Source organism: Chiloscyllium plagiosum, unplaced genomic scaffold (genome assembly GCF_037043375.1).
Source record: "Chiloscyllium plagiosum isolate Xiang-an unplaced genomic scaffold, Cpla_swu_hap1 HiC_scaffold_5, whole genome shotgun sequence".
NCBI lineage: Eukaryota > Metazoa > Chordata > Chondrichthyes > Orectolobiformes > Hemiscylliidae > Chiloscyllium > Chiloscyllium plagiosum.
Window position 1 is genome coordinate 40,148,847 of NW_028270143.1, and position 22,357 is coordinate 40,171,203.

Sequence of the window (22,357 nt, forward strand, 5' to 3'; positions counted from 1 at the left end):
CAAGATATTTCTAAAATTAAAACGGTACCGACTATCTGTAGAATAACTGTTCCAAGACAGTTAACCACAGGATGTGGTTTGTTTCTGAAGTATTACTTACAGAGCAGAGGTGGAATGCTAGTTAAAAATAAAATAACATCTGGCTGCCAACAACTCGCAAGTGGTCAGTCTGGGAGATAGTGAAGAACGTACCAATACAAGTTAGCAGTTGCAGCTGGTGCCTGGAAAAGGAGGGGAATGAAACTGAACACTTGAGGGATGAAATTGAAGGGTTGGGGGTGTGGTACAGTTCGTTAAAACTAGGTGGAGCACTGGATCCACAACAGTCCTACTTCATGATTTGGAGGTACCGGTATTGGACTGGGGTGTACAAAGTTAAAAATCACACAACACCAGGTTATAGTCCAACAGGTTTAACTGGAAGCACACTAGCTTTCGGAGCGACACTCCTTCATCAGGTGGTTGTGGAGAACACAATTGTAAGGCACAGAATTTATAGCAAAAGGTTACAGTGTGATGTAACTGAAATTATACATTGAAAAATACCCTGATCGTCTATAGAGTCTTTCATCTGTTCGAATACCCTAATAGATTCACTTCTTTCATGTGTAAATGACAAAGCTTTTTCTAAAAGTTGCATTCTCAGGTTAACTGTAACAATTGGTGTTAGCTAGACAATACGTTGAAGGTGTTGAAGTCCTACTTCAGGAATTCATTTCCCCTTAGAGCTGTCAAGTAAACTGCGATCTGCTGGAGACCCCATATAATGATGGTTATAAAATTTGTCATGCAACACTAATCTTGTAATGATAACCCTCAGACATATGTCAACAGACACACTGCAATAGTCTAGAGTCCAGCAATAATGAGAGTCTTAATTGTTTTGATAGCATGACACTTCCCTTTAAAAGCTATCTTATCAGTTCTCTTGACAGTACCAATGTGGTTGGTAGCTTCAATGCACCTTTTACACACATGTACAACTTCTTGCTAAAGGGTAAATTACCTCTCTATAAGGATAAACTAGGAGATAGTGAGGACTGCAGATGCTGGAGTACCAGAGTTGAAAAATGTGGTGCTGGAAAAACACAGCAGGCCAGGCAGCATCCGAGGAGCAGGAGAATCGACGTTTCGGGCATAAGCCCTTCTTCTGAAGGGCTTATACCCGAAACGTCGTTTCTCCTGCTCCTCGGATGCTGCCTGGCCCCTCTGTAAGGATACCTTACCTCTCCCCAAGTTGTCCCAAGACCAAATCTAAAAGAATGCCTGACCTCCAAATTATTCCTGCAGCTTTGGACTTTGCCCTGCTAGATTTAAAGTGCACAAGGTTGTATTTTTCACATCTAACTTGCAGAAATCAGATGTCCTTTGGGCAGTGCACATTAACGTGGACAGCTATCCTCCATGAATCATGGATGTACAAATTAGAACCTGCCCCTTCCCACCTTCACCCTGTGAAAATGGTTGATGCCCCTGAGTGGAACTGCCAGGTTCAGGCCTCTGTTGTTATTTCCACAAAAATGGACAACCTCTTCATTTGCACAACAAGTCAGGGCCAGCTATCTACCTTTTTGCTTGGTAAAGGACCTCGAGAACTTTCTTCTTCGCTCCTTCCAAACTGATAAGAAAAGCACCTACATATCAATCCACTTCCCCAGTTCACCGAAGTTTGTACACCTCTGAATCAGCATTAAGCTGTGAAATGGTTCTCCATCCTTGATATTTATGTTTTCCTAAAATCTGTTGGCCGTTAAACACAAATCTAAATGATCAACACATCAACATTTCCGGGATCCATGGTGCATTAGTTATTCTTTTTTCTTATCTGGGAGCTGTGGCAGCACTATTCTTTCTCAATTAAAAAGATCTGAATTTCTTCCATGATCTCCTGCCAATGATATGGATCTTGTTGGTATTTCTTTACAGCGGGAATGTGAACATGAGTACATTCCATCCATAATGTGAAAGAGTTAACATAGTGCTAACATTCTGCACAGCATCTGGTTTCAATGTAAGCTGTTCAGCAACATATTTTACAAGGGAGATAACAGTAGTTACACCTTTATTATGTAAATTAAATAGAAGCCTAACACCATCTTTATTCCATGGGAGTTTTATATGATTATTGGCTCAGAGATTTAAAAGACACGTGCACATGGAAGTACATCAAGGGATGTCTGGTACAGATGTCTCTTTTTTAAGTTCAAGAACTGTCATATTGATTTTTAACAATGGGAGGACAAAGAGAAAAAATATATTGCTCCAGATGTTAATACGTCTATGTACAATCTTCTGCTCCATCATTTTCAGTGAGATACGGTATTTTATGGGACAGTGAGAGTATTCCCACTGGAATATCCAAGTTCAAGACCAAACTAATTTCTGATGAAGGGCTTGTGCCTGAACCGTTGATTCTCCTGCTCCTCAGATACTGCCTGACCTGCTGTACTTTTCCAGAGCCATACTTTTTGACTCCAATCTCCAACATCCGCAATCCTCATTTTCTCCTTAGGACCTGATGGCCAATGAATGTGTGCCACAAGTAACCAAGTAAGTTGATTGTGGGTCTGAAAATTCCTCTGTTGTGCCAGTGTCAGGAGATGAGAGCAAAATGGTCTCTGGGACAGCCAGCACCACATGATTGCTGCAGCACAACAGTCTCCCCATGTTACCAGAAACTGCATGTGCAGCTTCTTGCCAATGTTCTGATGGAACACCTCATTCGTCAGACATTTTCAATGAGATGATAACATTGTGTGGTGATTATTTTTCCCTTCAACTAAAATTCAACAAAATGTTCCATGTGAATGGTTCTTCAATTGCGAATTATTCTTTATGAAAATAAATTAGATCACAATTTTATTTTGCAACACTTCTCCGTTGCTAGAAATGAAGTGTTTATTTTTTTCTAAGGTTCCTATAGTCTAGCATTTAAACAAACATTCAGGTAGGCCTGCATGGGTAAACAGTGTCTTGGGAATACTAACAAGAATGATTCCTCATTGGTATTAAAGGGTCGGTTCAATTCACATTTGATTTTTAAAGTTTTGAAGCTGCATAGTCTTTATTTGGACCAAATACTAACAGGTCCTTTCCCATATATTTCTAAAAGTTTTCTCATCATTTATTTATTCCCCTACCCCGATAATAGGTGACACCTGAAACATTGACCTTTCTTTATCCTTCACGGATGTGCTGTACATTTCCAGATTTTTTCCGTTTAATGTTTCCATTTTCTATCTTAGCTGTTTCTAGCTATGATTTTCTTAAAATAAAAACAACTAACACCACGCAAATGACAGTCAAAATGTGTAGCACTGGAAAAGCACAGCAGGTCAGCCAACATCCAAGGAGAAGGAGAGTTGATGTTTTGGGCATTAGCCCTTCATCAGGAGCGCAAATGCTGGTTGATAGATTTTCATTAGGTAGATCTATACTCATTAGGCCTCGCTTGCAGAAGATCTGGCTAAGGGTCTGCCAAAAAGCATGAGATTGAACAAACAGCACAAAATGAAGTTATAAATATGACTGTAGAGAGCAGTATGCTTGCTAATTAACCACTGAAATTTTAACAAACTAAGCAAAGTCCTTTTTGGTTAAAGATATGACCAAAAACTGGCATATGGATATAGAAACGCTCACAAGTGCTTTGAAAGTAATTCATGACAACTGAGCAGACTGGAACCTCGCAAGCTACACTAGTTACACCACATCAGCATTTCCACGTTTCTCAATTTTAAATTAGATTTGGAACATAACAGTAAGCAATGGCAAGTGGCAATGATGAAAAAATGAGACATTTCGGCAACTTATTCCAAATAAGGAAGCAAGAATTTATATTTTGCAAGGTAATTTAGTTGGTAATTTTGTAGTCTGAGTAAGTTTGAAATATCTAACAGTCATACCTGCCATTATCTCCTATGTGAATGATTCTAAGTATTACCTGCACTATAATATCAAGATCTGTTTTAACATCTACACTGGAGATTTCAGTGTGGATGTCTTAGGCACAGTAGAAGTAACAGCATGGTGGCTCAGTGGGTAGCACTACAGAAAGTGAGGACTGCAGATGCTAGAGATCAGAGTCAAGATTAGAGTGGTGCCTGAAAAGCACAGCAAGTCAGGCAGCATCCGAGGTGCAGGATAATCGATGTTTTGGGCAAAAGCCCTTCATCAGGAAGGGCATCAGCCTCACAGCGCCAGGGACCCGGGTTCGATTCCAGCCTCTGGCGACTGTGTGGAGTTTGCACATCCTCCCCGTTTGTGCGGGGGTTTTATCAAGGTGCTCCTGTTTCCATCCAAAGATGAGCAGGCCAGGCGGATTGGCCATGCTAAATTGTGCATAATGTTGGGTGCATTAGTCAGAGGGAAATGGGTCTGGGTGGATCACTTTTTGGAAGGTCAGTGTGCACTTATTGGGCCAATTGACCTGTTTCCACACTGTAGGGAATCTGTCTAATCTAATGACCTCACTGTTAAGGAGGTTTTAGTTCTAAATTACAAGTTGCAATCATGGCTAGTTTCAGATCTATTGGGGAGAGGTACACATGGGAGAGTTATAGAACCAGGACCTAATAAAGAACCAATACCCCTAAACACACAAGCACAGACACTACCTTAAGCAGGCAGATATTGGTAGGCAATCCACACATGATAATGAGATAAATGTTATCAATAGGAACTATATGGGAACAACTGATTGATACAGATAGCAGTGACATTTCTGTCCCATCATGTGCCCCAAGGGGAGTCTGTAGCAATTGAATAAACAGAGACTTTTTACATACAAGGTCCAAGCACAGTTCATGACAAATAATGCATCAGATTTTCTTTAACATCTAAAGCGTCTTGTAGTACCCACCAATACTACTTACTGGCGGGATAAGGGAGAGAGGTGACACATAATAAGGCACATATACACCTTCAGTAGGGAAATATTCAAAATACAAAACCCATCTTAAGAAAAGTAACAATTTACCATTACTAATGCACAAAAAAAGAAATTGCATTTGAAACTCTATAGCTGTGGTAGCATTTGTGGGAAGAAAGCAGAGTTAATGTTTCAAGTCTGGTGACTCTTTATCAGAAACGTTAGCAGTTGGGAAAAAAAGTTTTCTATGCTGAAGCTGAAGTAAGGGGGAAGACGGGGAGAGGTGAGCTGATAGGTGGAAACGGAGCCCAGAGAGAAAGACAGAGATAGAAAAGGGGTCGGTAAACAAGGAGATGATAGATAGCAGGCCAGGACAGAAGAAGAGCTGAATATGTTATACTGTGAAATCATGGGTTCGTTTGTCGAGCCAATGAGTTATTCTGCAAACACTTTGTTGCCTTGCTAGGTGACATCATTAATACGTCTTTGATAAGGTGTTGGTGCTCTGTCCTGTCTGGTATTTATGTGTCTCTGTTTGTTGGTACTTCCGGTTCTGTGTCTGAGTGATTTGTATATGGGGTCCAGTCCAATGTATCTATTGATTGAGTTCCTGTTGGAGTACCAGGCTTCAAGAAATGCTCTGGAGTGTCTCTGTGTTGCCTGCGCTAGGATGGTTACATTGTCCCAGTTGAATTCGTCTCCATTGTTGTCTGTGTGGTTGGAAATGAGAGAATAGGCGTCCCTGTTCTGTCTTCAGGAGTTCTGGAGGCAAAACAGCAACACCTATTCAAAGGATTTAAACAAAACAGGTACTCCTAGAGGACTACCCTCCGATATTTATGGGACAAACTCAAAGAAGCAAACACTACACGACCAGACACGATAGGAACCATACCATGCATCAAAGACATAGCAGAGATAACCATCTAATTACTCAGACCCCTGGGAATCTTAGTGGCCCACAAACCAGTAAACACCTTCCATCAACTCCTCACAAATGTTAAAGACCCAATACCCACATCCAACATATCTACAAGATACCCTGCGAAGACTGTGAAAAATACCACATAGGGCAAACAGGAAGAAAACTGACCATATGAGTTATGAACATCAGCTCGCCACTGCTAGACACGACCAGCACTCTCTCATTTCCAACCACAAAGACAACGAAGGGCACAAGTTCAATTGGGACGATGTAGCCATCCGAGCACAGGTGAAACAGAGGGGAGTATTCCATCACACTCCTGACTTGTACCTTGTAGATAGTCGGGAGGCTTTGGCGAGACCAGTGGTGAATTATTTGCTTTAGAATTCCTAACCTCTGACCTACTTTTGCAGTGAAAATATTTGTATGATTGACCAAAAATTGGAGTGGACCAATGATGACTACCAGAACATTAGTAGTTAGGGTGTAGGGATTTCAGCAATTATAATTGCTGGACATCAAGGAAAGTCTTTCACTTTTGGCACATGGACATTGTCTGATACTTGTGTAGTATGCATGTTACTTTCCACTTATCTATCCAATCCTAGATGTTGTCCAGATCTTGCTGTTTTGGGCATGGGCTGCTTCGGTACCTGAGGCATCATGAATGGAGCTGAACATCGTACAATCATTGGTGAACATCACCACTCCTGACCTTATGATGGAGAGAAGGTCATTGATGAAGTAGCTGAAGGTGAATGGCCCTAGAATAGTACCCTGCAGGGATGTCTTTCACCTGAGATGACTGACCTTCATCAATCACAACCATCTCCCTTTGTACTCAGTCGCTTCAATCAGCAAAGAGCTCCCTCCCCGATTCCAGTTTTGCTTGAGCTCCTTGAGGTCATATTCCATCAAGTGTGGCTTCAAAGTCAAGGGCAGTCACTCTTACCTCATCTCTGAAGTTCAGTTCTTTCGTTTGTGTTTGGACCAAGACTGTAAAGAAGTCAGGAAAGTGCTGCTTCTTAGTACTGTCAATTAATTCCTCAACCTGATGATTGAGAGCACACTGATAGTTTGGCAATTTGCCAGGTCAGATTTATCCCACTTTTTGTGAACACATTTGACACATCTGCGTAACCTTCCACATTGTCAGGCAGATGCCAATGTTGTAGCTGTACTGGAACAGCTTGGCTAAAGGTGCAGCACGTTCTGCAGCACAAGTCTTCTTTACTAATGCTGTTTGCAGTTTCCAGTACCTTCAGGAACTTAGAGGCAAGACCAATTAACATTCCATTATCAGCCTTTGCTTGGACTGAAAAGGCAGGGAATTAAAATGTGGGTGAACACAAATGAAGGAGGAGGAATACCAGATCACAGGCATGAATCTAACAAGATGGACATTATCTGACCTCTTTCATAGCAGCTGCAGAAGTGACAATATTGCTGCATAGATGACTTCAAGGAAGTAAGTGCCTTTCTAGGATAGAATTGACCCTGATGATTATTGGATATTCAAGTCCAGTGACTGATACAGTTGTTCTTATAGAGGACCCTGACTCCGAGCTTACCTGTGTCACTTTCACAACCTTAAGGCTCTGAATACTTTCTGAAGATTGAGACTAATTGGGTGGCATTTCTCACCCTGGCATGCTTCCTTACATTCACCATCACTGACAGCACCTCAATCACAGTTTATTCGAAACTTCATAATATCTTTCTATCAGCTTTCCTATATTCATTATGGGAAGAGGAGTGCCCACCAACATCTGTTGTCTGTCAAAAATAAGCCTGTAACCTGCCTTTTTTTTTGATACATCCTCCTCTTCTTCCAAGCACATCAGGTAGCAGATACCTTTCAGATAATAATTAGGAAACTGACAGTACTGAGGATAGAAATAATTGGCATGGAGACTTAAGACTACTCAAATGTCAAAACGTAATCAAAAAATATCTCCAAGTATACTTATCTTTGTATTAGTATAGTTAATAAGTGAACTGCTGCCAAATTCATAGTCCCCAGTGAATCTGGTTGCCTGGTTACCAGATGGGTAATTCTAGGAAATGTTCTCTATTGCTATTTCTGTATTTCATTGAAAGTTGTTTATTTTTGAAGAGGAAAAAACACACCACTGCAGCTCATGACAGTCAAAGCTTCACAAAAGTTTCTTTACAGAATTTCACAATCCACTGCACTCTATCCACATCTCCTTTTGGGCAATACAGCAGCACTCTTATTCATGTCTTTGGGGTTAAAATGAACAAAAATGGGTTTGTCAGTCCCCACATCATATTCTGAAAGTCAATAGATAATAAAACACAGGTTTATTTGCATTTCCAGGCATTCCCAGTATCTTTTTAGCTGTTGGCAATTAATAAAGTGGAATTAAAGCTGCTTTTTGGCATTTATTTATAAGTTGTCTAAAGAAGCTTCAAAACTAATTGTTGTAATCATGTCCTATGTATTTTAGTCATCATAGTATTACTCCTGTATACAATTTAACAGGATGCAAGCACTTTGGAGAAAAAATATGATAAGCAAGAATTGATAGTCTTTTTGTGGTATTAAAGCCGGGTCCATTTACAATTTATAGTTACTGTAAAGGTTTAATAAAAACCGACAAATAATTATTCAATATGTTTGGATCCACAATCCTAAAAGTAGTTCTTTAATGGTATACATTATCCTTTGAATTCCAAATTAATGTATTACTAGCTGAATACCTCAGTCTGTGCATCACTGACCTATTCTGACAACAAAGATCCTAGATTCTGCAGTGTGTTCTACACAATCATAATGGAGACACTGTCCAGAAAATATATGTCCTATCACAGAACTGGACATTTCTCATTTTTGTAAGGGTAGGAATGGTACTGAGTTGTGATTCACCCATGCAGTGTTTTAAAAAAAACCAATTTCTTGTCATTTCACTTCATTTAAGCTTTAGGGTTTCCATTAGTGGTTATTGCTGTATGAATAATTTCATAACTATCCATCATCACAATGGAGTGCCTACCACTTCCCACTTTGATTGACAGCTCCAAGTGGTTATAGACCTTTGATTTGATTTGATTTGATTTATTATTGTCACATGAACTGAGAAATACAACGAAAAATGTTGCATTACATTCTAACCAGATAAATCATAGCTTACTTAAGTAGATCAGAGCAATAGAACAGAATGCAGAATATAGTGTTACAGTTTCAGAGAAGGTCTTTGATTATGTTGGCTGCTTTCCTGAGGCAGTGGGACATGTAGACAGAGTCAATGGAAGAAAAGCTGGGTTTTGTGATAGACTGGACTGCATTCACAACTCTCTGTAATTTCTTGCAATCTTGCGCAGAGCATTTCCATACCAAGCTGTGATTCACCTGGATAGAATGCTTTCTATGGTGCATCTATATAAATTGGTGAGAGTCACTGTGGACATGCTGAATTTCCTTAGCCTTCTGAGCAAGTAGAAGCATTGGTGTGCTTTCTTGACTATAGCATTCTTGACTCGAATGGACAGGATAAATCATTGGTGATATTTACTCCTTTTTGAAGTAGGAATATAAATACATTCCAATTCTTGCTCAAATTGGGTACTGTGCACTTGAATAGAATGTTTGTTGTTCTGATGAATTACGTTATTGAAAGAATATAAATGCAATAAACTGGTTTTCATGAATTACATTTTGAATATAGTGAATTTTGCAACAGAGAATTAAATAACATTTTATAAATGAAAGATCTATCTCTGATCTTGTATATAATGGAATTCAGGTGAGTCAGCATAGTAGATATATGGGCAAAGGATGGTGTGTGGGGTAACATTGGTTGATATGAATTCACACTAAGTTGGCATAAGGGCCATAGACAGCCTTAAGAGGTGGAGAGACATATCTCGGCATGTGGATATGAAGGACCACAGGCAATTGGGACAGTTGATGCAGAGCATGAGTTGGCATGGGTGTTTGTCAGGTAATGGGATTGCTACAGGGAGTTTGACAGGTGAAAGGGGAAATGAAGGGTGAGAGCTGGAGAAGTATGTTATGTTCTAATCTTTTGGTTTATAAATTGAAATACAGTGCTGATACACAAAGGCAGGCCTTCTGCACAACCCACCTCCATGTCCACTTAATGCAGGATCATCGCTCTCATGGAGTCAGCCCACTCAGCATAGAAATCTGTCGGCCTGGTGGCCATTTTAAATTTCACAGCATTCACAGAGCTGGGAATTCTCCCATCTCCACACCCAACTCACAGGTAAAAATCCAGGCCATAGTCTGTGCTTTTGCTTTATCTCTCTCTTAATCCCTCTCTCTTTTGCTTTGCTTTTTCCAACTCCTTATAAGGCACACCATAAAATGTAAATTGCTAATTATTATGTTGAGTTTTTTTTCTGAGACAGATAAACTGCAAATTAGGTTTTTGCACATCCCAAAATTGAGTGTTGAATAAGTTACTTGATTTTAACAGATCTAGACACAAGCTCCCATGGAAACATAGTTTGTTTAAGTGTGCCTCTTATTGTCTCACCCTGTTAAGAAATGCTTTAAGGCAGGGCTGTTTCTCTGGCCCAAGGGTGATTCGTTCCAAACTGATGCCTGGTTCAGTATATTTTGGCATATGTTTGGGTGAGAGTCCTGAATTAAATATATAGTAGAATTTTAAATTGTCAAACAGGCGTTATTTGGAATTAGGAGAAAGTGAGGAATGCAAATGATGGAGATCAGAGTCAAGAATGTGGTGCTGGAAAAACACAGCAGGTCAGGCAGCATCCAAGGAACAGGAGAATCAAAGTTTTGGCCATAAGCCCTTCATCAGGAATGACTTATATGGAATTAGCCAGCTGTCAACATTGGGTACACCTTTCATTGAAGGTTTTTATTTATAAACCTGCTGAGAACCAGAGTTGCTGGTTTACTGGAAACCCAAAGTTAGAGCTGAAACTGCAGCCTTCATCTAGAATTTGGAGGGCACGTTAGTTTTGTTTGCCTTTTAATTTATGTTTTTAAATTTTTTTTGCAATTGTATTTACATGAGGCCCTTTTTGAAGTCTATAATTTGGCAACAAAAACTTTGCATTATTTCTCAAACTAACTTTGTCCCGATTATTCAATATCATGGAAAAGGCTGAGTGAGTAAAACAAGAAAAACTTTTAGTTGTTATCGATCCTGCTGTTCACGTTGCATAAACCAATGTGCTCGAAATTGAGCTTGTCTTCATGATCAGCTCTTACAGTAAGCACCTAAAGTAAGGATGGAGAACAAGGCCAAACATCCTACAAATTAGCAGCACTAATGCAGTCTGAATTTAATGGGCTGTAGTTATTTAACATGGGTGGCACAGTGGTTAGCACTGCTGCCTCACAACGCCAAAGACCCAGGTTCAATGCCCGTCTCAGGTGACTGACTGTATGGATTTTGCACATTCTCCCCGTGCCTGCGTGGGTTTCCTCCGGGTGCTCCGGTTTCCTCCCACAAGTCCAAAAGATGTCCAGGTTAGGTGAAGGGGTAAATGTAGGGGAATGGGTCTGGGTGGGTTGCGCGTCGGTGTGGACCTGTTGGGCCGAAGGGACTGTTTCCACACTGTAAGTAAGTAATTTAATCTAAAAAAAAGTAATCTAATCTAAAGTTATTGCACGGTGACGGTTTGCACTCACTTGACCATTCTTTACTCAGAAAACAGAGTGGTGCATGAACTGAGGAGTTTGAAATAATTAACAAATATGACAGCAGTGAAGGAGAGAAACTATTTTCTCTGGTGAGAAAGTTCAGAACAAATGAGCATAATCAAATTAAGGCTACACTATCCCGAACTGATTTCAGCAAGCAGTGTAAACGTGGAACTTTCTTCCCCCAGACACTTCCGATTTTAAATCAGTTGTAAATTTTAAAATGGAGACAGACTTTTCAAAGGACGATTAACAATGTTTTTAAAGAGAGTTGATATACACATCAATTATCTAATCTTTTTAATGTAATTGTATCTAACTGAATGGTTGAATAGACTTGACAGGCTGAATGGCCTCTCACTCTTCCTGCGTCCGATCACACATGGAACTATAGCCCAGACATTTGGCAGTATCCTGCCTTTTAGTTGCCAGGCAAAAAACAACTGGGGCAGGAGCAATATGTTAAGAGCTGGAAGTGAAGCACAAGACACACTGGTTAAGATACTAGTTGGTGCATCTATTTCAACAACCTGAACAGATGTCAACCCGCCTTTTATTGTGTAACCTGCCACTACCACCTATCTTCCAGAAGATAAGCGTCACAAGTAACTCTGCCCTTAGTAATATTTGCAAACATCAGCACAACCCTACACAACCCTAAGAATGGTATTAGCGAGCTTCAGAAGATGGTATCTGATGAAGGAGTACCAGCTGGTGAGGAGAAAATTGGAGTGGTACAAACGTTGGATTGAAGAAACAGCAGTGAAAGGCCACCTCATGACCAAGGGAAGAGTGTCAGTTTGCACCTCAAGAGTTCTTTCAATCTGCTTATCTTTAATAAACCCTTCTGTTCCAATTAACTCTTCAAAATCCTTCAAGGACAGTTCACCTGCTAATGATTTTTATGTTGACATTTGCTTAATTTCATTTCCAGAGAAATATTCCTTTTCTTTATCAAAATAAAGCATGAAAACAAGTTATAAATGAAAACTAACAAAACCAAACCCTTTAACAGCTACTTTGTGTGGTAAGCAACTCTTTCCAGCCTCCCCAAATGGCTGAGGAGAGCATATGCAAGAGGCCATTAATATCTAATGTCAACTAAGGTGAAGCTCTGGGCATGCTTTGGGAGATAGTATTTTAAGTTGACTAGCAATTTGTTATTTTTGGGTGTAGTTCTGATGGCAAATCCAAAGTTGGAATGTTAAGTTATATCTACAGATGTTAGTTGATTTTTTTGAGCATTTTCTGTTGTGCAGTTTAAAATGCTAAGGATGAGGTATCTAATTTGCGTCAATAAAATTGCTTGTGTCCATGGGTGAAGGCCACAAAAGAGTAAGACATTTTTTAAAACTGTAAATTGGCAAGGCAAGGTTACTCAGGTCATTTAGTGTTTTTCTGATGAATGCATCTATCTCTCTCTCTCTCTCACTATTGCAAATGGCGAAACACTATGTACATGCACAAATGGAAAAATGCAACTCTATAGTGATGGAGCAGGTTTATAGAGTCATAGAGTTATACAACACGGAAAAATGACCTTTGGTCCAATATGTCCATGCCAACCAGATATCCTTAATTAATCTAGTCCCATTTGCCAGCATTTGTTCCATAACCCTGTAAACCTTTCTGATGCATGTACCCATCCAGATGACTTTAGAACGTTGTAATTGTACCAGCCTCCACCACTTTCTCTGGTAGCTCATTCCCTATATGCATTCCCTCTGCATGGCAAGGTTGCCCCTTGGGTGCCTTTTAAATCTTGCCTCTCTCACCTCAAAGATAGGCTCTCCAGTTTTGGACTCCCTTACCCTGGGAAAAAGACCCCTTGTCTATTCACCCTATCTAAACTCCTCTTGAGTTTATAAACCTCTTTAACGTAATGCTTCAGCATCCAATGCTCCAGGGAAAATAGCCCCAGCCTATTGAATCTCTCCCTAAAGCTCAAATCCTTCAAGCCTTGCAATATCCTTGTAAATCTTTTCTGAACGCTTTCAAGTTTAACATCAGCTTTCTTAGAGGAGGGAGACCAGAATTGAATGCAGTCTTTCAAAAGTGGCCTCACCAATATCCTACACAGCCGCAGCATGACATCTCAATCCTATACTCAACCTGCTGACCAATAAAGGCAAGTGTATCAAATACCTTCCTTGCCCAGTGGTATACACCTATTCCTTTCTATCACTAAAGTAAACATAACAGAATTGTGATCGCTATCACCAAAGTGCTCACCTACTTCCAAGTCTAACACCTGGCTGGGCTCATTACCCAGTACCAAATCTAATGTGGCTTCGCCCCTTGTTGGCCTGTCTACATACTGTGAGGAGAAAGTGAGGTCTGCAGATGCTGGAGATCAGAGCTGAAAATGTGTTGCTGGAACAGCGCAGCAGGTCAGGCAGCATCCAGGGAACAGGAGAATCGACGTTTCGGGCATAAGCTCTTCAGGAATGAGGAAAGTGTGTCCAGTAGGCTAAGATAAAAGGTAGGGAGGAGGGACTTGGGGGAGGGGTGTTGGAAATGCGATAGGTGGAAAGAGGTCAAGGTGAGGGTGATAGGTCAGACTGGGGTGGGGGCAGAGAGGTCAAGAAGAAGATTGCAGGTTAGGAAGGCGGTGCTGAGTTCGATGGATTTGACTGAGACAAGGTGGGGAGAGGGGAAATGAGGAAACTGGTGAAATCCGAGTTCATCCCTTGTGGTTGGAGGGTTCCTAGGCGGAAGATGAGGCGCTCTTCCTCCAACCGTCATGTCGTTGTGGTCTGGCGATGGAGGAGTCCAAAGACCTGCATATCCTTGGTGCAGTGGGAGGGGGAGTTGAAGTGTTGAGCCACGGGGTGGTTGGGTTGGTTGGTCCGGGTGTCCCAGAGGTGTTCTCTGAAACGCTCCGCAAGTAGGCGGCCTGTCTCCCCAATATAGAGGAGGCCACATCGGGTGCAGAGGATGCAATAGATGATGTGTGTGGAGTTGCAGGTGAATTTGTGGCGGATATGGAAGTTTCCTTTGGGGCCTTGGAGGGAGGTGAGGGGGGAGGTGTGGGCGCAAGTCTTGCACCTCCTGCGGTTGCAGGGGAAGGTGCCGGCAGTGGAGGTTGGGTTGGTGGGGGGTGTGGATCTGACGAGGGAGTCACAGAGGGAGTGGTCTTTATGGAATGCTGATAGGGGAGGGGAGGGAAATATATCCTTGGTGGTGGGGTCCGTTTGGAGGTGGCGGAAATGACGGCGGATGATACACTGTACATGGAGATTGGTGGGGTGGTAGGTGAGGACCAGTGCGGTTCTGTCCTGGTGGCGATTGGAGGGGCGGGGCTCAAGGGCGGAGGAGCGGGAAGTGGAAGAGATGCGGTGGAGGGCATCGTCGACCACGTCGGGGGGGAAATTGCGGTCCTTGAAAAAGGAGGCCATCTGGGTTGTACGTTTTTGGAACTGGTCCTCCTGGGAGCAGATGCGGCGGAGACAAAGGAATTGGGAGAATGGGATGGCGTTTTTACAGGGGGCAGGGTGAGAGGAGGTGTAGTCCAGGTAGCTGTGGGAGTCGGTCGGTTTGTAGTAGATGTCCGTGTTGATTCGGTCGCCTGAGATAGAAATAGAAAGGTTGAGGAAGGGGAGGGAGGAATCTGAGACTGTCCAGGTGAATTGAGGTCGGGGTGGAAGGTGTTGGTGAAGTGGATGAACTGTTCAACCTCCTCGTGGGAGCACGAGGCGGCGCCGATACAGTCATCGATGTAGCGAAGGAAAAGGTGGATTTTGGGCAGGAAGTAGAAGCGGGCGGTGCGGGGTTGTTGGACTATGAGGTTGGAGGCGGTGGATGGGAGATCCCCCGAGGTGATGAGGTTATGGATGGTCTGGGAGATGATGGTTTGGTGGTGGGGTGTGGGGTCATGGTCAAGGGGGCAGTAGGAGGAGGTAACTGCTAGCTGGCGTTTGGCCTCAGCGGTGTAAAGGTTAGTGCGCCAAACTACTACCGCGCCTCCCTTGTCTGCTGGTTTGATAGTGAGGTTGGGGTTGCAACGGAGGGAGTGGAGGGCTGCACGTTCCGAGAGTGAGAGGTTGGAGTGGGTGAGAGGGATGGGGGAGTTCAGTTGGCGGTTAATATCGCGGCGGCAGTTGGCTATGAAGAGGTCAAGGGCAGGGTAGCCACGTGCACCCGCACGGGCCCCAGCTATGCCTGCCTCTTCGTAGGATATATGGAACAGTCCATCTTCCGCAACTACATTGGCCCCATCCCCCACCTTTTCCTCCGCTACATCGACCTTTTCCTCCGCTACATCGATGACTGTATCGACGCCGCCTCATGCTCCCACGAGGAGGTTGAACAGTTCATCCACTTCACCAACACCTTCCACCCTGACCTCAAATTCACCTGGACAGTCTCAGATTCCTCCCTCCCCTTCCTCGACCTTTCTATTTCTATCTCAGGCGACCGAATCAACACGGACATCTACTACAAACCGACCGACACCCACAGCTACCTGGACTACACCTCCTCCCACCCTGCCCCCTGTAAAAACGCCATCCCATTCTCCCAATTCCTTCGTCTCCGCCGCATCTGCTCCCAGGAGGACCAGTTACAAAAACGTACAACCCAGATGGCCTCCTTTTTCAAGAACCGCAATTTCCCCCCCGAAGTGGTTGACGATGCTCTCCACCGCATCTCTTCCACTTCCTGCTCCTCCGCCCTTGAGCCCCGCCCCTCCAACCGCCACCAGGACAGAACCGCACTGGTCCTCACCTACCCACCCCACCAATCTCCATGTACAGCATATCATCCGCCGTCATTTCCGCCACCTCCAAACGGACCCCACCATCAAGGATATATTTCCCTCCCCTCCCCCATCAGCATTCCGTAAAGACCACTCCCTCCGTGACTCCCTCGTCAGATCCACACCCCCCACCAACCCAACCTCCACTGCCGGCACCTTCCCCTGCAACCGCAGGAGGTGCAAGACTTGTGCCCACACCTCCCCCCTCACCTCCCTCCAAGGCCCCAAAGAAAACTTCCATATCCGCCACAGATTCACCTGCACCTCCACACACATCATCTATTGCATCCTCTGCACCCGATGTGGCCTCCTCTATATTGGGGAGACAGGCCGGCTACTTGCGGAGCATTTCAGAGAACACCTCTGGGACACCCGGACCAACCAACCCAACCACCCTGTGGCTCAACACTTCACCCGCACGGGCCCCAGCTATGCCTGCCTCTTCGCAGGATATGTGGAACAGTCCATCTTCCGCAACTACATTGGCCCCATCCCCCACCTTTTCCTCCGCTACATCGACCTTTTCCTCTGCCACCCTGTGGCTCAACACTTCAACTCCCCCTCCCACTCCACCAAGGATATGCAGGTCTTTGGACTCCTCCATCGCCAGACCACAACAACACGACGGTTGGAGGAAGAGCGCCTCATCTTCCGCCTAGGAACCCTCCAACCACAAGGGATGAACTCGGATTTCACCAGTTTCCTCATTTCCTCTCTCCCCACCTTGTCTCAGTCAAATCCATCGAACTCAGCACCGCCTTCCTAACCTGCAATCTTCTTCCTGACCTCTCCGCCCCCACCCCAGTCTGACCTATCACCCTCACTTCGACCTCTTTCCACCTATCGCATTTCCAACGCCCCTCCCCCAAGTCCCTCCTTCCTACCTTTTATCTTAGCCTGCTGGACACACTTTCCTCATTCCTGAAGAAGGGCTTATGCCCGAAACGTCAATTCTCCTGTTCCCTGCATGCTGCCTGACCTGCTGCGCTGTTCCAGCAACACATTTTCAGCTCTGTCTACATACTGTGTCAGGAAGCCCTCCTGCACACACTGGACAAAAACAGACCCATCTATAGTACTCATACTATAGTATTCCCAGTCTATATTTGTAAAGTTAAAGTCCCCCAATAGCAACTACCCTGTTACTCTTGCTCCTATCCAGAATTATCTTTGCTATCCTTTCCTCTACATCTCTGGAACTATTCGGAGGCCGATAGAAAACTCCCAACAGGGTGACCTCTCCTTTCCTGTTTCTATCCTCAGCCCATACTACCTCAGTTGACGAGTCCCCAAACATCTTTTCTGCAACTGTTATAATGTCCCTGACCAACAATGCCACACCTCCCCCTCTTTTACCATCTTCTCTGTTCTTACTGAAGCATCTAAATCCTAGAACCTGCAACAACCATTCCTGATCCTGCTCTATCCATGTCTCTGAAATGGCCACAACATCGAAGTCCCAGGTACCAACCCATGCTGCAAGTTCACCCACCTTTTAAGGTGGCATTGAAGTAGACACACTTCAAACCAACTTCTTCCTTGCCGGTGTCATCTTTCTTCCCTGAAACTTGATTTTGGAACTCCCTACTCTCAACCTTTTCTATACTCGAACTACAATTTTGGTTCCTATCCCCCTGCTGGATTAGTTTAAACCCACCCCAATAGCCTTAGCGAATCTCCCCCCCCCCAGGATATTGGTATCCTTCTGGTTCAGATGAAGACCATCCTGCTTGTAGAGGTCCCACCTACCCCAGAAAGAGCCCCAATTATCCAAGAATCCAAAACCCTCCTTTCTGCACCATTCCTGTAGGCACATGTTCCTCGCCTCACTAGCACGTGGCATGGGCAACAAACCAGAGACAACTACTCTGTTCGTCCTAGCTCTAAGCTTCCATCCCAGCTCCCTGAATTCCTGCCTTAAATCCCCATCTCTCTTCCTACCTATGTCTTTGATGCCTATGTGGACCATGACTTGGGCTGCTCCCCCTCCCCCTTAAAGATCCCAAAAACATGATCAGAGACACCACAAACCCTGGCACCTGGGAGGCAACACACCAACCATGAGTCTCTCTCGTCCCCACAGAACCTCCTATCTCTCCCCCTAACTATGGAGTCCCCCATGACTACTGCTCTGCTCCTATTCCCCTTTCCCTTCTGAGCAGCAGGGACAGACTCTGTGCCAGAATCCTGTGCCCCACTTCTTTCTCCTGGTAAGTCCCCCCCCAACAGTATCCAAAACAGTATACTTATTGTTGAGGGGAATGGCCACAGGGGATCCCTGCACTGTCTGCCAGTTCCCATTCCGTCCCCTGACTGTAACCCATCTGCCTTTCTCTTGTACCTTAGGAGTGACTACTTCGCTGTAACTCCTCTCGATAACCCCCTCTGCCTCCCGAATGATCCGAAGTTCATCCAGCTCTAGCTCTAGTTCCCTAACGTGGTTTTCGAGGAGCTGGAATTGGGTGCACTTCCCGCAGATGTAGTCAGCAGGGACACTAGTGGTGACCCTTACCTCCCACATTCTTCAGGAGGAACATTCAACTGCCCTAACCTCCATTCTCACTATTCTAAATTCCCAAAGAGACTGTTGAAATATAAGGAATAAAAAATAAACTCGTTACCTTACCAATCTGGCGCACAGAACTTTTTTTTTGGTTAGAGGAGGAGGATGGGTGGGAGACACTACCCGAGTAGTGTTTCGGGTAACGCAACCAAATATGTGACTTCCCAGAATTCCTTCGCTCCTCCCTTGCACCTCTCGGCAAATGGAGGCCCCGCGCCTGAAGTAAGGTTTTTAAACAGTTAGACTCACCTTCCCAGAAGTCCTTCGCTCCTCCCTCGCACCTCTCGGCAAATGGGAAGGAGTAGGGTGCTAGCTGACAAGGATAGCTGGATTGAAGGCTGGCAACACACCAGCTGGACAGAGTGACCGGTTGAAGGGTGAGGGTGGGTAGAGTAGTGACAATTCATTTGGGTTAGAATCTCGAGTCAGCAGGGTTGGCGGAGGGTTGAGAAATTGTCAGAGGATCAGTGGGAGCAGGGTCACTAATGGGGATAGATGCAGTTGTCTTGGAGAACATAGGAACCACCGTTGGTTTTAATCAGTCTAACATTTTCTAGATAACTACCAAGGTAAGTAAGTAGGAACCCTGGGAAGTGTGTGTCTTTAAATCAAAATTGGAGACATTTCTAGATTGTCCTGGACTCTGAGAACAATAAGTTTAATCACGGGATTGAGCATCATAAGTTAAACTTTCCAGGCAATTTACACAGAATTGGGACATAAAAGGAGGTATATCCAGTCTCCAACTATCCAGTGACTGGAAGACCTGGGCTATTAGGTTGGTAGGCTATTCCCCCATGTGTTCAGGTTCCACAAAGTTAACAGCAAGTGTTCATGATTGAAACATGTTGCTAAACCTGTAGTTGCCACCCTGAAATGAAGCATGTAGGTATTTGGGTTCCAATGACAACGCCCAGCATACATTGTATTGTTATTTAGCTAATAAGCCAATTTATATGAGCAGCAATAAAGCCCTTACCTCAATAATATCGGGTGGTTCCTGACCTTCATCAACCACAGTAAGTTGTGCTCTTCCATTCCTTTCATTATCCCGAATATTGGCAGCAACCTGGGCAGCTTTTATACGCTCGTATTTATTGCAGTTGGAGCCACACCACTGATAAATAGCCTGTTGAGCAGATCGTAAAGGTATCAGGTTAATATTTGCTATCGCTGTCTGCTCAGTTAGTTCAATAAATGCTGCACTTGCTATCAGAATTGTTCAAACTATTGAAATTTCCATCCAGTTTGCTGTACTCAGCAGGTAATTCAGGTGACAAGTATTCATGCAGGCTCCTGGTTATTTGAATTTATGCAGTCACATAGTTTTGACCTGGAGAAACATATTGTAGATTAGAGCTATGGATGGGGATTGAATCTCCAATTTCTTTCCATCACCTGGCTGACCAGGATTCATTCCCACTCTTGCTGCTTGCCTTTGGCATTTGTTGGGAGGATTTATAAGCTGATACACAACCTGTTTGACAAAGTTGTGCACACAGCTTCCTTATCTATAAAATCTGTGGCATTATGTACAATCATGCAAACCTATGAGTCACATTATGACAATGGGCCAAAGGATAAGTTAGAGGTCTAAATAAATATAAGTCAGCGCCGTCATTAAGACAATATTATTCTATGAGATTCATATGACAGAATGAAATAGAGATATTAAGATGAAATTTTACAAGAGTGTGTTTATATGAATAAACTGCATGGGATAATACATTTACGAAATGATTTCTACAATTAGTTTGCACTCACAAGGAAAGCAAACAAAAACATGAATACTTAATCTTGACAGTTATTTTTCTTTCATTTGTACTCTTAAAGTATTACACTAGGACAGGAGTTTGGTTAGCTCAGTTGGCTGGTCAACTGGTTTGAATGCAGGGTAATGCCAACAATGTGGGTTCAATTCCTGAACCATGATTATGGCATTATGATGACCGTTCTCCTGTTGCAGCAGAACAAGTCGGAACATACAATTCTACAGTTACATCTAGACAAAGTGGTGGGCTTTGTACAGCATGATTTGGTACCCAAAGGAGCAGCACTCGAGGGAAAAGTGCCAATGTAGCGTCCAAAGCATGGGAATAAAACAGGAGAATCAACCCATCTTCTCTAATATTGGCTGTTACTGCACATCATATTACTTTAACATGTGAATTAGTGCCACAGTTATCACTATTTACCAAGCTATTCTTGGTTCAAAGAGTTTCTCATTTATGTTTTTTTCTATACCTCCAACACAAACAGGTAGCATGTTGTGAAAACTCTGAAACATATTTATCCAACACAAGGGAACCAACTAAACAAAAACACAAACAGCAGAGTTCAATGGATTTTGTATAATTTAACAGCAACACGTATTTCAAGAAGTTGGGCATCATTTTTCTTTCTGACTAGTTTTTTTTAGAAAAGGTCACGGCTTCAAGGCCCACTCCCATGACTTAACCATATAATATTAACACAGAACTGAGGGAAACTTGCACAACTGGGAAGCCATTAAAATGAACCAATCCCTGCAATCTAATCTTCCTACCAGTCTTCCATATAACACTCCTCAAACTAACAAACATTGCAGCTTCACTCATTCCTTTCTCCACTGGTATTTCTCCCATCCCCATCTATACAGCCAAAACTTATATTCACCCTCATCTCGTTCCATCTCATATTATTACCACACATTCATCTTCTACAAATGCTGCCCTTCTCTCCTCTTCATATAGCCTATTTCTCACACACACATCGTTGTGTGGCAATCCAATGAAAGCTTTTCTGAATCTTGGAAGTTTTAACACACTAACAACACACTTATACATCATTAGCAACTTCTTATAAGATCCCATGATGAAATCTGTCTAGACACACAGTCTTGTCAATCCACAGGTCCTTCAGTTTACTTAGTTTCACTTGCCACATGATTGTAATTTCACCAAGTTCCTCTCTCTCTTCTATCTCCTGTTACAGACAGCTATTAGTTGTATTAATTGAATGTTTGTTTGTTTTTTCATAGTGAAGCCAGAATCAAAATATTTGTTCACTTGATCCATTATTTCTTTATTCTCTCCTATTAACCAACAACTCATTCTCCAAAGGAACAATACTCACTTTACTTAATCTTATCTTTTGCAAATATCTGTAGAAATTCTTAAAATATGGTTTCATATTCCTAGTTATGCTTCCTCTCATGGACTAAATTCTCCCTCCTGATTAACCTTTCAGTCATTTTTTTTTCTCTGATGTTCTTTATATTTTGACCAATTATTTGGCTTTCCACTCATCTTTGTGAAGTTGTAAGCTTTTTTTCTTTACATTTGTTGTTTTCCTTAACCCCTTTAGTTAACCATGAATGATTAGACATTTTCTGTATAAGCCCTTTGACCTTACTTTACCATTTGAAATATGGCTGATTTCATTACAGCCTCAACTGCACTTCCTTGTTCCTTCTGAATACATGAATATCCAAATTAGGGGCAGGAGTAAAGTCTTGCTGGTTAAAAACTGAAGGATATCATCAGATATGTCCAGGCAAACAAAGGACATCTTCAGCAAGCTGATTAATTTATTCAATGAAT

At 43.0% G+C, this 22,357-nt stretch overlaps 1 protein-coding gene across 1 annotated transcript in view; it reads right to left on the minus strand.

Moving 5' to 3' along the window:
• LOC122549799 (scinderin) overlaps nt 1-22,357 on the minus strand; it is a 110,213-nt gene that overhangs the window by 51,970 nt on the left and 35,886 nt on the right. The window contains exon 4 of the mRNA XM_043689846.2: nt 19,756-19,905. Within this exon, the coding sequence (XP_043545781.2) occupies nt 19,756-19,905 (150 nt within the window). The remainder of the gene's footprint in view (nt 1-19,755; nt 19,906-22,357) is intronic.